The sequence below is a fragment of the Triturus cristatus genome, chromosome 2_2, assembly GCF_964204655.1.
Source record: "Triturus cristatus chromosome 2_2, aTriCri1.1, whole genome shotgun sequence".
Classification (NCBI taxonomy): Eukaryota; Metazoa; Chordata; class Amphibia; order Caudata; family Salamandridae; genus Triturus; species Triturus cristatus.
Genome location: NC_140582.1, coordinates 11,569,769 through 11,583,917, shown reverse-complemented (window position 1 = coordinate 11,583,917; position 14,149 = coordinate 11,569,769). Strand labels below are relative to the sequence as shown.

The window sequence follows — 14,149 nt, the reverse complement described above, 5'->3', positions numbered from 1 at the left end:
GCTTCTTTGAATAGTAAGTGAAGACGAGGGGGAGGGGGTCCCTTGGGTGGTTTGTTGGGTGGTTTGGTGACAAACTCTAAGGTATGACCGTTGTGAACCAGGTCCAGAACCCACTGGTCCGACGTAATTTCTTGCCACCTGGTCGCAAAAGTTGAAATTTTTGCACCCACAGGGAGGGGAAAAGGAGTGAAAGGCGCCCTGCAGAAATCATTGCTTCCGTGAGGTGTCTCTTCCCTGATTCTGCGATCTTTTTCGTCCGCCTTGACGAGAGAAACCAGATGTATTGGTCTGTCTGTAGGAAGACTGATATGATTGCCGATACTGAGGCTGGTACCTATTTTGTTGGGTATGATAACTTCCTCTGGAAGAAAAACCACGGCCCCTTGCTCCTCTGAAGGTACCTCTTTTGTATTGCAAGGAGCCCAACGATCTTGCAGTATCAGTATCCGTTTTAATTGATTGGAGTGCATCATCTATGTGTTTTCCAAACAATGATTCGCCATCATAGGCCATGTCCAATATTTTTGTCTGGACCTCTGGTCTGAACGTGGTAGCTTTCAGCCAACCCTGGCGCCTAAGAACCGCAGCCCCAGCCAACTGGCGAAAGTTAGTATTCGCAATATCCAGTGCGCAGTCGATAGTCTCTGAGGCTGCACGCTCACCCTCCAACAAAACCTTTCGAGCATCTTGCCTGTTATCCTCTGGGATGAGGTCGATAAAGCTTGCCATTTCTGACCACATCTGGCGGTCATAACGCCCAATTATTGCTAGGGAGTTGGCTGCCCTGATGGAAGCAGCTGCCATAGTTGAAAATGTTTTCCCAATTAGATCCAGTCGGCGTCCTTCCCTATCCGGTGGTGTAGTGACCGGTGCTGCCGGATTCTTAGACTTTTGTTGGGCTGCCTGAGATATAACCGAGTCTGGACGCGGTTGACCAGTGAGACAAGAGGGACTGTCGGCTGGAGCACGGTATTTTTTGTCAATCCGTGGAAGCACCGCTGGTACTGATGCCGGGTTTTTCATGATTTTAACCCCTTCTTTCCAAATATAGTCAATGATAGGGATAGCTCTCGTAACCTTCCTTGACTCCTCCTTAAAATCATGCAGAAAACAGTCAGACTGCTCAATGGTAACCGGCAAGCTGAACCTGGTCGCAGCTCGCTGCATAAGGTTATGGAACCCCCCCTATATCTTCTGGAGGCGAATCAGATGGTAGAGGGGTAGGTGGCGAAGGCATAGGGATTATATATGAATCCCAAGGGTCTGCTGGGTCTGGCAACTCGCCCTCTTCGTATTCCTCCTCCGAGGTTGTATCCTGATGCGGGTCCTGTGGAGGATCAGGCAGTTGAGGCATTGGGGCTGGACCCTCAGGCAGAGGCAATGGGTCCGGCTGCGGCGCAGTCTGTGGAACCTGTGGAACGTTTGGCTGCGGTGGAAAACGCTGCTTATAATCTGCAAGCATGGCTTGTAGGTCTTGTATCAAAGTAGGAGGCAGATGTGACATCTCATTCCTACGAGGTTGTGTGTAGCAGGGTCTATGATGCGGAACGATTATGTCTTCCTGATAGTAATGCCCTTGATAATCCTCATCCTCATCGTCCTCCTGACATTTGATGTGCAGTTCCGAAGGATGGCGAGCAACCCCAAAGGGCACTTCGTCCTCGTCGTCCACATAATCATCATCGTCACACTGCACATAAGTTTCCAGGAGATGCGAGGGAGTAAGCGGTGAAATGTCCTGCCTTTGAAAAGACTTTAGTTGAAAAGTCCTGGTGGAAACTGGAGTAGAGCTCATCGTCGACGAGGTCGTCGTCGACGGGGCTGTGGTAGACGGGATCGTCGACGGGATCGTCGACGGTATCGTAGATGGTGCTATCGTCGTCGACTGGCTCACCGTCGACGGAGCCGTCGTCGACGGGCTCGACGTCGATGGAGCCGTCGTCGACGGGCTCGACATCGATGGAATCTTCGTCGACGAGCCCTTCGTCGACGGGCTCGACGTCGACGGGGTCTTCGTCGATGGAATCTTCGTCGACGAGCTCTTCGTCGACGGGCTCGACGTCGACGAGCTCTTCGTCGACGGGATCTTCGTCGACGATGGAATCTTCGTCGACGAGCTCTTCGTCGACGAGCTCGACGTCGACAGGCTTTTTAATGGCGGAATCGTCGACGGCGGTACTGCTGACTTCGTCGACGAGGACTTCGTCGACGACCCCTCGACGGTGGGCTTCTTTGAGAGGATGGTAATCTTCGTAGACATAATAGGAGAGGTAAGCGCCGTCGTCGTGAATGTTTGCGTCAATGAAGAAGCAGACGAGGTGACAGAAACTGAAGATTGAGAGTAAGCCAAAGATTTTGAAAGGCTTTTACTCACAGTTTGCTTGACTGTAGATTCCTGAGGAGAGTGCGCATCAGAAGTAGAATGATGCGATTTCTGACGCTTCTTCCCTTCGCTGGAAGAGCTGTCCTGCGATCTAGCTCTCTTGCTAGAAGTAGAGGCTTTGTCATCCTCCTCAGCCGAAGAGGATTTAAGCCACAAAAGCACTCTCGCCTCCCTATCCCTGAGAGTTTTTGTAGGGAAGGTGCGGCAAATCTTGCAATCTTTTGCCTCATGTTTAGGGTAGAGGCAGTAGATGCAGTCTACATGTTGATCATCAACATGGACTCTCTTCTTGGTGCAGGTCCTGCAGGACTTAAATAAAGCCTTCTTGTCTGACATGCTGAAGCAAGTTGAAAGAAAACTGAGAGGCACTAAGGATGACTCCCTTCCACACGACGTGCGGTGAAAATCTGAGGAGAACTGGCTCTGCTGAGAGGGTTCTAGAAGGGTGCTGGTGTCTGATTGGTTGTTACCAAATTCTTGGTTCTTTTTGCATAATGAGGTAGATAGGCTGCTAAGATACAGGCTTTTGGCCTTTTCTTTGGGCCTACTACTACTACTAGCATTTTGGCACTACTTTTTTATTTACCGGGGACTCCCGCCTCGGCGACGGGGAATGATTCAGGCATGTGAATCTATGAAAGATACCCCAATACTGGATAACAAAGCACACAGCATACTCTCACCGTTTGGAATGCTACTGCCGGCGGTCAATCGTCTCAGTGTTTCACCAAGCTGCGCGCGTACTCAATTTAAAACAGAACGCAACCCTTCTCCTTTTGCATCACGTCACTACGGCGGTCACATGACTACCGTTCAGGATTCCCCTCAGAGCGTCTGGCAACGCATTGCCAGCGACGCGGCCATCTTAGACTGTCTGTTTAGTTACATATTCAGGTATAGTGTTACATATAGCAGAACCCACTGTTAAATATCCCACGTACCATTTGAAATTTAGACACACCGGGTTTGCAGAAAACAACCATGGTTATACTGAATGTCCGCCTTTAATGTTATTAAATTGACCATCCCACACATGTCATTGACGCCAATGGCCATGAAGGTATACCATACTGCTCTCACCAGCCAGTCCAGGACGAATCAGCAATGAAAATGCATATTATTAAGCTGGGGGTCGTGTGACTATTAATCAATGTGGCCCCACTAATTTCTGCCAACAGCGAAATGTGCATCGGCTTTAACGGAAGGCCCAAGAGGTTCAACTAATACCATTCGTAAACACTTTAACACGTCCAACCCAGGCCGATGACTGATGCAGGACATTTAAAAGTTGTGATCAACAAACAGCCTTGCATCTTCATTGGACCCAACCAAAGTATTCACATAAGAGACAGGAGTGGGGCTAAAACAGACACAGCATTATTGTCCGCAAAGGAGCACCACTCTACAAGATTCCAATCATTGTCTACAGATCTTATTCCACTCAATTTGGTAATTGAGGCCAATTTGATCCGCCTTCTCGGAATAGATCCAACGAGCCTCTTTCATAGCAAGTATTTCCTCAACGTTGTTGGAATCACCCATTACCTTCTCCAAAACCACCCATTTTACTGCTCTAGGTTATGTTGTTTTTCTCGGGAATGTTGGACCAATCTAATGGTCAACTTTTCATTTTTAATGATACTGAGATGCTCTTGCGCCCTGACTTTAATTTTTCTGGTTGTGAGGCCGATATAGTGCAGCCCACATTGGCATGTTAATCTGTAAATAACATTCACAGAGTTGCAATTGCTGAACCTATTAAGGTACCACGTTCTTCCGTTCTGCAGCTGCACACTCTTAGTTTTCTCTGTTAACTCACACACTGAGCACCCCCCACACGGGTAGTGCCCAGATGGAAAAGATGTATTTACCATTCGTTGCATAGGCCTGCGTAGACAGTGTAAATTATGTGCTGAAAGAAAACGTTCTAAGAATGTTCCTGGTGGTGTGGGCTCAAAATGATTAGATGACTGGAAACAAAAGCCTGCTCCGACGATAAAAAACAATTGGAATTGCACTGATGAGTGTTAAAATCCCCTTGGATTATCAGGTCATAATGACCTGATTTACCTTCCTCATAACCTTCCATAAGTTCCTCTAGAGCTGGCAGATATTCTAACTTGTGGCTTCTAGAAAAGGAGTTGTAAAAGTTAACCACTAGCAGAGTAGGAAGGTTCTTAAAAGACAGCTCTACTGCTAGCACATGGGGTGATCGGCATTCAATCATTCTAGTCTTACAGGAAAGTTTAAGTGAGAACATTAAACGCAGACCCCCTCTAGCTCTTCCCATATTCGAATAGGTAGCGTATTTACAGAATGAAATCAAACCGTCTAAATAGAAACAGTCATTAGCCTCCCACGTTTCTTGTAGTGCAATAATGTGGTGCGTTGAAAGGAAGTTTTCCCAGGATATATTGGCCCTTTTTGATCTAAGACCCGCTATGTTCCAAGAGAGAACCTTCACGTGTGGAGTAATAGAAAAGGTTGATGTGAAAGTGGTACCGGGTGATTTATCATATAATAAATTGAGCATAGAGGTGATGGAGTTAGAGTATTAGGAGCCTTAGAGTTTGATTCGTTGCCCTGAGCCTTATCTTCCTCCATCTTTAGTCAGTCATTTTCATCCAAGCCCTGGAGATTGTCTAGTGGTTGAAAGCGGTTTCTCATGGGTAGGATTGTGTCCATATTGCTTATGTCATCGGGTCTGGCTGGGTTTGAGGGTAACTGCCATTGAGGAGTGACCAGCAACTGCTTAGGGGTATAAAAGAATTGTAGGGGACCAGTTCTGACTGTGGAGGTAGAACTATTCTTATGGACACAGCCCACTAGCAACTTGGCCTTTGCGGAGTGCTTGAAATTTACAAACTATGCAATCCTCCAATGCACTTTTTTTTGTCAGATAGCCAATCCATCCCTCTCTTCTGGCCATAATAGTAATATCAGAAGATATATTCTAGCCATTTACCATACTCTTCCTACACCAGTGAGTAACTTTGTGTATAAGGTCCAGGGAGGTTTCCTTAGATCCTTGAGAAGGTGAAGGGACCCCTAGTAATACTGCAACAAGGGGAGCAGATGCGGGTGGCAGGTCGAGAATGCACTTGTTTTCATCCTTGGGCATGGCAAATTGGTGCTGGTAACATATAGGTAATAAGCCATCCTTGGATGCTGGGGGCTTGCCCACCTGCGCTTCCTGGGCTGTCTGGGCCACTAGAATTGGCTCTCCGGGCATGCTGTTGTGTTTAGAACTACAAGACACTTCCTCAGTCGCCATGTCTTTAAAACTTAATGCCTGAAGAATTTGATTTGGGTTGTCAGATACAGAACAGAGTGCATGCCCCAATCTTCCCCCCCCCCCCCACTGGTTTTGACGTTATAAGGCATTTAGTACACGTGGGGACAGAAGTAATAACTCTCCTCTCAACCTCTTCCAACTTTAACATTATCTGTGCTAAGAGAGCTTTGGTCATTGCCTCCAGTCTTACAGAAGAGTGTCCAACAACTGTTCAAGATTTGGGCCAGCTGATGGAAGTTTGGACCGTGGAGACTTCCTTGTGGCCTTGTTACAGCCTATTCGCTTCTTCTTGGATTCACGATTGGTTTAACGGCGGTTGGTCAGATCCAGCTTACCAACTGGAACTAGAGAACCTTGGGTTCTCTCATGTCCAGGCTATGCTCTCCGGGGCCCCGATACCTCCCACTGTACCAGCTGTCACCCGAACTGTCCTCCTTGCGTGGCAGTTCGCGCTGCAGCACACCCAATAGGATGCTAAAATCACACTACAAACGCCTCCCGGGCATGGGACTTGGCTGGGGCAGACTGGGACACTAGTGGGCTTCCAGTAGTGGGACCAGATAGGCATCACTCATCTCGGGGACGTATGGAAAGGCGATCATTTGTCCTCCTTCCGGAGTACTGCAGCGAACATACTCCCTACATTCGACTCAATTCTTCAAGTACCTCCAGATGCGTCAAGTACTCGCCCTCCACATTCCCGACCCCACGACATTCCCAGAATTTAGTCCGTTGGAAGCAAAGCTCCTTATGGGGAACTTGGAGAAAGGGGTCGATATCCCAAATCTATCGATCCCTGATAAAGAATACCATGTCCGTGCTGGATTCCCTTAGGGCTCACTGGGAACACTGGATTGGCCCTTTAGAGTAGGAGGATTGGAGGGATGCATTGATGGCCCCTAGGGTACTAACAATATTGGCTCGGCTCTGCCTCGTTCAAATCTACTATCTCCACTGTGCATGCCTTACCCCGTGCGACGACACAAAGCGGGATTCCTCCTGACCCCAAAATGTCCCCGTTGTGAGGCAGAGCCAGCTGATTTTTAAAACATGGTCTGGTCCTGTGCCATTCTTTTCAAGTACTGGACGTCGACTGCAGCTGAACGAAGTAAAATACTGGGCTGGGTGGTTTCTCTTACCCTTCTCTTGGGGGTGATGGAGGGATTTGATGGTTCCCATACTGATAAATTGCTCCTTGGGACTGCCATTTTGATAGGCAAGAGAAACATTGTAGCGAATTGGGAGGACTCAGCAGCTCCCTCCATTGTGAAGTGGCGCAGAGGAGTGGACTGGTGCACCAACCCGGAAAAGTCTGTGTATGAGGCAAGAGGCTGTCCGGCTAAACACAAGCATATCTGGGGTAAATGGCTGGGTTTGCTGAGTTTATATTTGAAATTTTGGGAATCAGTACGGGTCTCGTCCATCGTGAGCCCAGATGGGGGAGAATCCAACAATTGCATTAGAAAGCTTTATATGTCATGGTAATGCACTTTTTACTTTATTGTTCAAAACTAATAAAATTGTTAGCAAAAATAAATCACCAAGCATGGTGAAATTGGAGTAAGAGGTGCATTTAGGGGCTAATAATTGATCAAGGGATAAAATAATGACTCCTGTACATCCAGGGAGGGGTGGGGGTCGATAGAATAATATCCCAGACAGACAATGCTGTCCGTCAATGGCTAAGCCAAAGTCCAAGGTTTCAGCTCCTATTATCCCATCTTACTTAAAGGTCTTGCACTCATATGACCTTTTGAAGCCCACTGCCACCCCACCTCCTCTCCTACCCACCCTGTCTTCATTTACAGATACATAAGCTTCCGGGATAGCAAAGTATAAATCGGGATAAGCGTCCTCATTCATTCACATTTAAGTCATAAAGAGTACGTCCAAAGTCTTGTTCTTTAGCAAATCATAGAAGTCTAAAGCATGCTTATGCAAGGAACGAACGTTCATCAGTGCTACCTTAACATCCCTTTTACCCTTTTCTGAGGGCTGCATTATTAATGACTGGATAGTTCAGGTGGTAGAGCCTATGCTTACAATTGTCACATAAAACAGGGCCAGTGGCATCCACCAAAATAGGACTACACCCCAGCAAATCTCCCCCTCCTATACATATAAGCTCCTCTGACGAGTAGGTCTGACAGGGCAGACCCTCTGCTGTACAACCAGCATAATGGCTGATGCTGGCCGCGGTCGGGATGGGCAAAGACATGCTTGTCTTAGGAATGCCTGCACTGTGGCCATGATTTTATAGCAAAAGAGTAAAAGCCTCCTCCTACTTGACTGTTTAACACTAGAGCGCGCTCTACAAAAGGTGGCGTTGGTCCGTGTTCCAAAAAGCCCTCCTCCCAGGAGGCAGTCTGACCCTCAGACCTCCGGCACAGTACATAGCCCTTGGCCACTTGTCAGGAGGGGTCCTTCACCCAGATTACTGCACGAGATTCTGCAACAGAAAATTTCACCTACTGCCCGCACATTTCACAGATACTAAATATCGTCTGAAGCTGAAGCAGAGTCCTGGAGGAAGACAAGACCACTACTGCAGCGTGTGTTTGCACTGTGTGAGGAACATCGTCTTCACACCTCCGCTGATATAGACCGCTTTTGCTGTCAACAAGGAATGCAGAGTGTCTCTTCGCCATAAGAAACTCTAGACTGCAAGTTCCTCTGCCTTCCATGCTCTCTTAGTATAGCGCGTATAGAGGTAGATGTTAGGGCATTCGTTTCTAGATAACATTTTAACCACGTTAGAATTGTTCATTTGTCTTCAATACACTGCAGGTACAAGGGGGATACTCAGATGTATGTAAGATGTTTTTTGTCACCATCTTTGCATACTGTAACCAAGTGCGACATAACGTATACTGAGCAATGTGCAATTCTGGAATAAAAACAAGGTGAAAAAACTTTTTTAATTTTGTTCTTGTTATTTATAACATGTCTTCTTGCCGGTTTTAAAATATTCTGTGTAGTTATTTTAGACTTAAAGAGGAACAGATCATTCCTGTAGTAATAAATACTTTTTAACTTTAAAGCATTCATTCCTCTTAGTGTAGTGTGTGTGATACTGTGAATAACGAAATAAGGTTTGTTACTGTTACCACGGCGCCCCTGATCCCTTTATGTGACTGTTAGTAACCCAAAAGCAATACTTCTTTGTCAATTACACGTTACATATGGTTCTGTGGGGCTGCAATAACCTGTCTTTCACATTTACCCCAGGTGAATATGAACCAAGTTCACCAGAGTCACCCCTGGGTGGGAAAGCGCACCTTGTAGAGCTGCGCTGAAGTCGTAGCTTTCGCTACAAGCTGAGCCAGATTTCGGCGCCGGCCTTAGTGAAGGATTCAATGGGTTTGTTGGTGTCAAGGATGCCTGCAGCTTATGTTGGGCCTTCCCTGCCAGGAATGGGGATGGCATTGGCTCCAAGGCCTTGTGGCTGTGCCGCCCAAGAGCCGATGGCAGTGGTGGACTGGAGGACAGTAAAGGAATCTCTAGGCTCAATGATAACCCCACTTAGGGTCAGAGCGAGCATGTACATAGTGTTTTTGTGTGGCCACTGGGTGTGTTGCTGTACTCACTGTGGGGTATTCGGGAGCATGCTGGGTCTCTGACCCCTGTTGTTCCTCTGCCTTTGACTTGGACTGCAAACTGGCCTTGAGACTAAAGTGGAGGGGCTGATCATTTGATGGGATGGGCCCAAACTATTCCTTGATGTCTCGTTTCCTGAAGATGTCTGGGGTGTCATTTCCTTCCTGGCTCTGCATTCTCCAGCGAGCAAGCCTCAGTTCACGCCGGTACTGAAGAAAGTGAGGCAGGCCTGACGCACTCATCATGTTTAGGGGCGAGGCACAAGTTACAGACCTAGTAGTGGTCAGTCCAAGGGCACCTGGAGTGACACTGGGGTCTGTATTGAAAGGGGGGCTTTTCCATCACTGTCGCCTCATTTTTGTTTGGGAGGCAAAATATTGTTTTTGATATGCAGTCTATTTTAATAATTGTGCATAGTTTATTTAAATTATAGCCGAACAACCTGTAACAGTGGCCTGAAATCTGTGATTGCAGAAATACTTCAAGTGTCTTTAGAAGTAATTGGGTTAATTGGATTATCGGAGTTAATTAGGTTAACTCAGTTGTCGTTATGGCCAAATAAATGAGCCTGCACGTCTCTAAAAGCAGCTCTCCAATTAGCATATTTAATAGGTGGGAAACTGAAAATGTTAACCTAGATACATTAGTTAGCACATTTTGTAGTTCACAGCATTTATTTCACATTATTGCAGTCTACAAATAACATTCACACGGCTCTGTAATGCTGCAACCTACACGATATCAGCCTGTCTTCATTGCCATCACTGCAGTTATGACTTAATTCTCAACTTACTTTTTTCTGTCCTTGATCTTGACGTTTTCAGGACTATTTTTTCTGTTAAGATCCGTCCCGTCCTTTTGCCACTTAAATTGAAGATGGGAATTTTCAGAAACCGCTTCACACTTCAGCACCACCTTCGCACCCTCGGGTTTCGTTGCATCTTTCAACGTCTTCAGTTTCGGAGGCACAGCTGAAAGGCGACACGTTCATATGATTATGCAGTCTTTTAGGTGAATGCTCCCATCACAAACAACACATACAGCAATAGGTTTCTTGTTTGCTCCTGGAGACCAACTAACAAAAAGTGTCACGGGAGAGTATTTTACATTCAGATGCATGAAACGAAGATACATCTCTGCACATCTCAAGCTACGACTTCGGTCCTAAAGTACCACCATGCTTTACTATCAAAATTGAATCACTAAGTTTGCATTTAAACGGTCAATGGGGTTGTCAAACGCTCTTCCCTGTCTGCACAAGGACTTGCCACATCCAACCTGGGGTGGCACTACGTCCTTTAAACTGCAGCGAGGAGGAGGAGGCGGGGCCAAGATGAGGCCAGGTGCCTGACATGCTTTTAAGCGCCTCAGTTGTTCCGCAGTGCGGGACGCGCCAGGGCGAAAACCTTTACACCATAAATATTTTCCCAGGCACAGCTAATAGCCCTTAGCACAGAGATCGACAACAACTCCTTGGGTCATACCACTTCCTAAACCCCTAGTACAAAATCCAAAAGGGTAACAGATCAGTAGGAGAAGGAAAGTTCGGGTCTCTGAGTCTCCCAAACATCCAATTCCACAACTAGATAAATCCTCACAGTGTAGTGACCTGCTTCCCCAGCCCCAGCTCCGTGTGGCAAACGAGGGTTCTCATGAGGTGCATTGCAGCTTACATCTAAACTACTGAAAAGCTGTGTAGACACTGTGAGAACTTGGCCTGTTATATGCTGTCCACTAATTAAAGTGGGCACCCTGTACCAGTCCAAACAACCCTTATGGTGATTAGGTCAAAGATAACCTTCATTGAAAGCTATCCTAGTGGTAGCTATAGAGAGCAGCCTTCAGGCTAAGTCTTGAAGGAATGTTAAGCACCTTGTTTTACCAGAATGCAACCTTATAGTATTGGTTAAATGAAAGGGAAACCACACAGTAGTTACAAAAATATGTATTTATTATCTATAACACTCTCTAGTATCCTCTACATGAGGATAGAACACAAATCAATAATACAGTTGCAAAGAATCAAACGTAAGTAGCACAATACACAGTGGGCTCCAGGGGGAGACCAAACTATATACTAAATAAGTGGTATAAGAACTATGACTCGGGACTAGACTTAGTCTAGGACGTGTAGAATTGCTAGGACCCCAAGGAACCCTCCTAGGTGACTGAATAGGGACCCCACGGAGGACGGGTACAGAGTGAAGGACCCTTCCCAGCAGATTACGAAGACAACCCCTGGAATTTAAGAGTTTGGAGAGCCAGCCAACCCGTGGATACCTTTGTACCAGTTACCTATCCCAGAGGAGCCAACGTGGCGTCGGAATTCCTCGTCGTTTTCTATGGATGTCGACAAAGTAATGCTGCTGCTGGAAGTATGAAAAGTATCCGGTGGAATCCAAATGTGGATTCTATATGAGAAGAACCTTTCATACTAGAGGGGACAGAGTCTGGGTCACTTTGGAGTGACCAGGGGCTCGGTAGAAGAATGCCCACCAATGTCGGGTCATTCAGGTGTGTTGACGGTGATCTTGACTCTTCAACTGCAAGGACCCAGAAACGTCTAGGACGACCAGGATCCGGAGGCGAGCTGTCCCACGAAGGATGTCGAGTGCTGAGGGGTCAGTGTACGGCGGGAGCACCAAGAAGCCTGGACAGTGGCAAACAACATAGATGGTCAGATTCGGTGTCGATCTGGCCCAGCAAGGACAAGGGGACTCACCACAGCGAGGGGAGTCAGGGCAGGCCTGGAGCAACCAGGGGAGCCCATATAAAGCAAAGTTGACCCTCAAGTGGACTCACAGGCCGAAGGCACAGGAGTCACGAGGGGACCTTAGGCGGTTTCACAGGATACCAGCTAGCAGGGCACAGAGTCCTTCTCAGGAAAGATGCTCTGGCGTCAGGGATACAAAAGGCACAATGCACAGAATTATTGCACGACAACAAGCATGTGCAGCTGCAAATGAACGCGGTGCTCAGGGATATGGGTATACAGTCCCCACGAGGGATATCTGCCTCAAACTCTGTGAGAGGGCAGCTCAACCTCGGAGACCTTCAGAAACTCACCTCCTGTGTTCCTGGAGAGTTCGGAGTCCGCAGGAGCTCTGGAGCAGCAAACCAGTCAGGTGCGTTACGGTGCCTGCATTTGCAGGGGAGGGACTCCTTCACCACAAGGGAGATTCTTCTGTTGTCTTGGAGGTCCACAGGGTCCACCACAGAGCCTGTATGGATCATGGACAGTGGCGAGACTGGGGACGGCAAGGGAAGACGAAGTCGAGCCCAAGGGAGGTCCAGTGAAGTCCAGAGTGTCCAGACGGTCGAAGTGTAGTGATATCTTCTTGCAGAATCTTGTACATGTAAAATCTAATGTCCTGTAGCCAAGTAACCCATTTTATACTCACGGGAAAGGGTGCACAGATTCTAGGGACCCTCCTAGGGGAGGGACAGGACAGAGGGGTAGCTACACCCATGTCCTTTGTCCAGTTTCACGCCAGAGCAGGAGCAAATAGCTCCCAGAACTGGTTTGAGCTGGACTATGCACAGGGACACCAAATGTGCCCCTCGTGCAGACTTTCTGGCACGGAGACCGTGCACCCACCCAGTTCCAATACACTAAATCCTGTCTGGGAGGTGGGCACACCTCCCTGTGACAGGATACCTATTGTCCGACCTTCCTCTGCTCAAACTTGGCTCAGCAGCAGGAGGGCAGACGTGTCTGTGGCTAGCAGCATCCATTTTGTGCAGTAAGGCTCGAGAAAGTTGGTACCAGTAGACTTGGGTACCCACAGAACCTCGGTTCTGAGGGGAGGAATCATACCTCCCACACCAATTACTGGTGTGGAGGTATGATTCCAAGGTGTTTGACACCAAACATGACATACTTTGTTGCAGTCGTTTTCAAGATAGCATTTACCGCGAGGTTATAATGCACCTCTACCTATATGTCTGCCAGTATCATGTACAGCCCGGGGGAATGGTCTCCGAAGACTGCACAGGGGCCCTGCTCATGGAGGAGCACCCTTTCACGTAAAACCCCGCACCCTGCCTTCAGGATTGTTAAGGCCTGCTATAGGGGTGATTTATAACGTTTTAAAGTGTAGTGATATATATAGATATAGTGAACTTATATCTCTTGTAAGTGATGCAAGCAACAGCTTACACAGGCTGCAGTAGCAGACCTGAGGTTCCATTTTGCATGGCCTCTCAGGGGTGGCATAATACATGCTTCAGCCCATGAAAGGCCTCTGGGGTACCTATGCCCTGGGTACATAAGTACCATATACTAGGGACTGATAAGGGTACCCCAGTATCCAATCTGGAGTTGTACCAAAGTACATATATGTCAATTTAGAGGAGAAAGAAGATAGGCTGGGGTCCTGAATAGCAGGATTCCAGCCAGACTAGTCAAAACAGTGGGAGCAAAAAGTGGGGGTAACCATAAGAAGCATATCCTACTTTCCTATGCAGCCCCCCCCCAACGAAAGGAGATGAGACTAACCTTGCCCAGTTGAGTCTTCATGCTCGTAGTGGAAATATCTGGAGAGTCCATCTGCATTGGCATGGTTACTCCCAGGTCTATGTTCCACTGTATAGTCCAACCCCTGTAGGGAAATGGATCACCTCAAAAGTTTGGGGTTTTCACCCTTCATCTGTATTAGCCACAAGAGGGGCTTATGGTCAGTCTGAACAATGAAGTGAGGTCCAAACAAGTATGGCCTCGACTTTTTCAGAGCCCAAACCACAGCAAAGGCTTCCCTCTCAATAGCTGACCAACGTTTCTCTCTAGGGGTCAGCCTTCTGCTAGTAAAAGCTACTGGCTGATCCTGACCTTCTACATTAAATTGTGATAACACAGCCCCTACCCCCAACTCAGA

At 47.5% G+C, this 14,149-nt stretch overlaps 1 protein-coding gene across 1 annotated transcript in view; it reads right to left on the bottom strand.

The window, feature by feature from the left end:
• Positions 1-14,149, bottom strand: part of LOC146861748 (pro-neuregulin-1, membrane-bound isoform-like) — a 386,462-nt gene that overhangs the window by 140,970 nt on the left and 231,343 nt on the right. Inside the window, exon 2 of the mRNA XM_085643029.1 lies at positions 10,069-10,246. Coding sequence (XP_085499155.1) covers positions 10,069-10,246 — 178 coding nt within the window. The remainder of the gene's footprint in view (positions 1-10,068; positions 10,247-14,149) is intronic.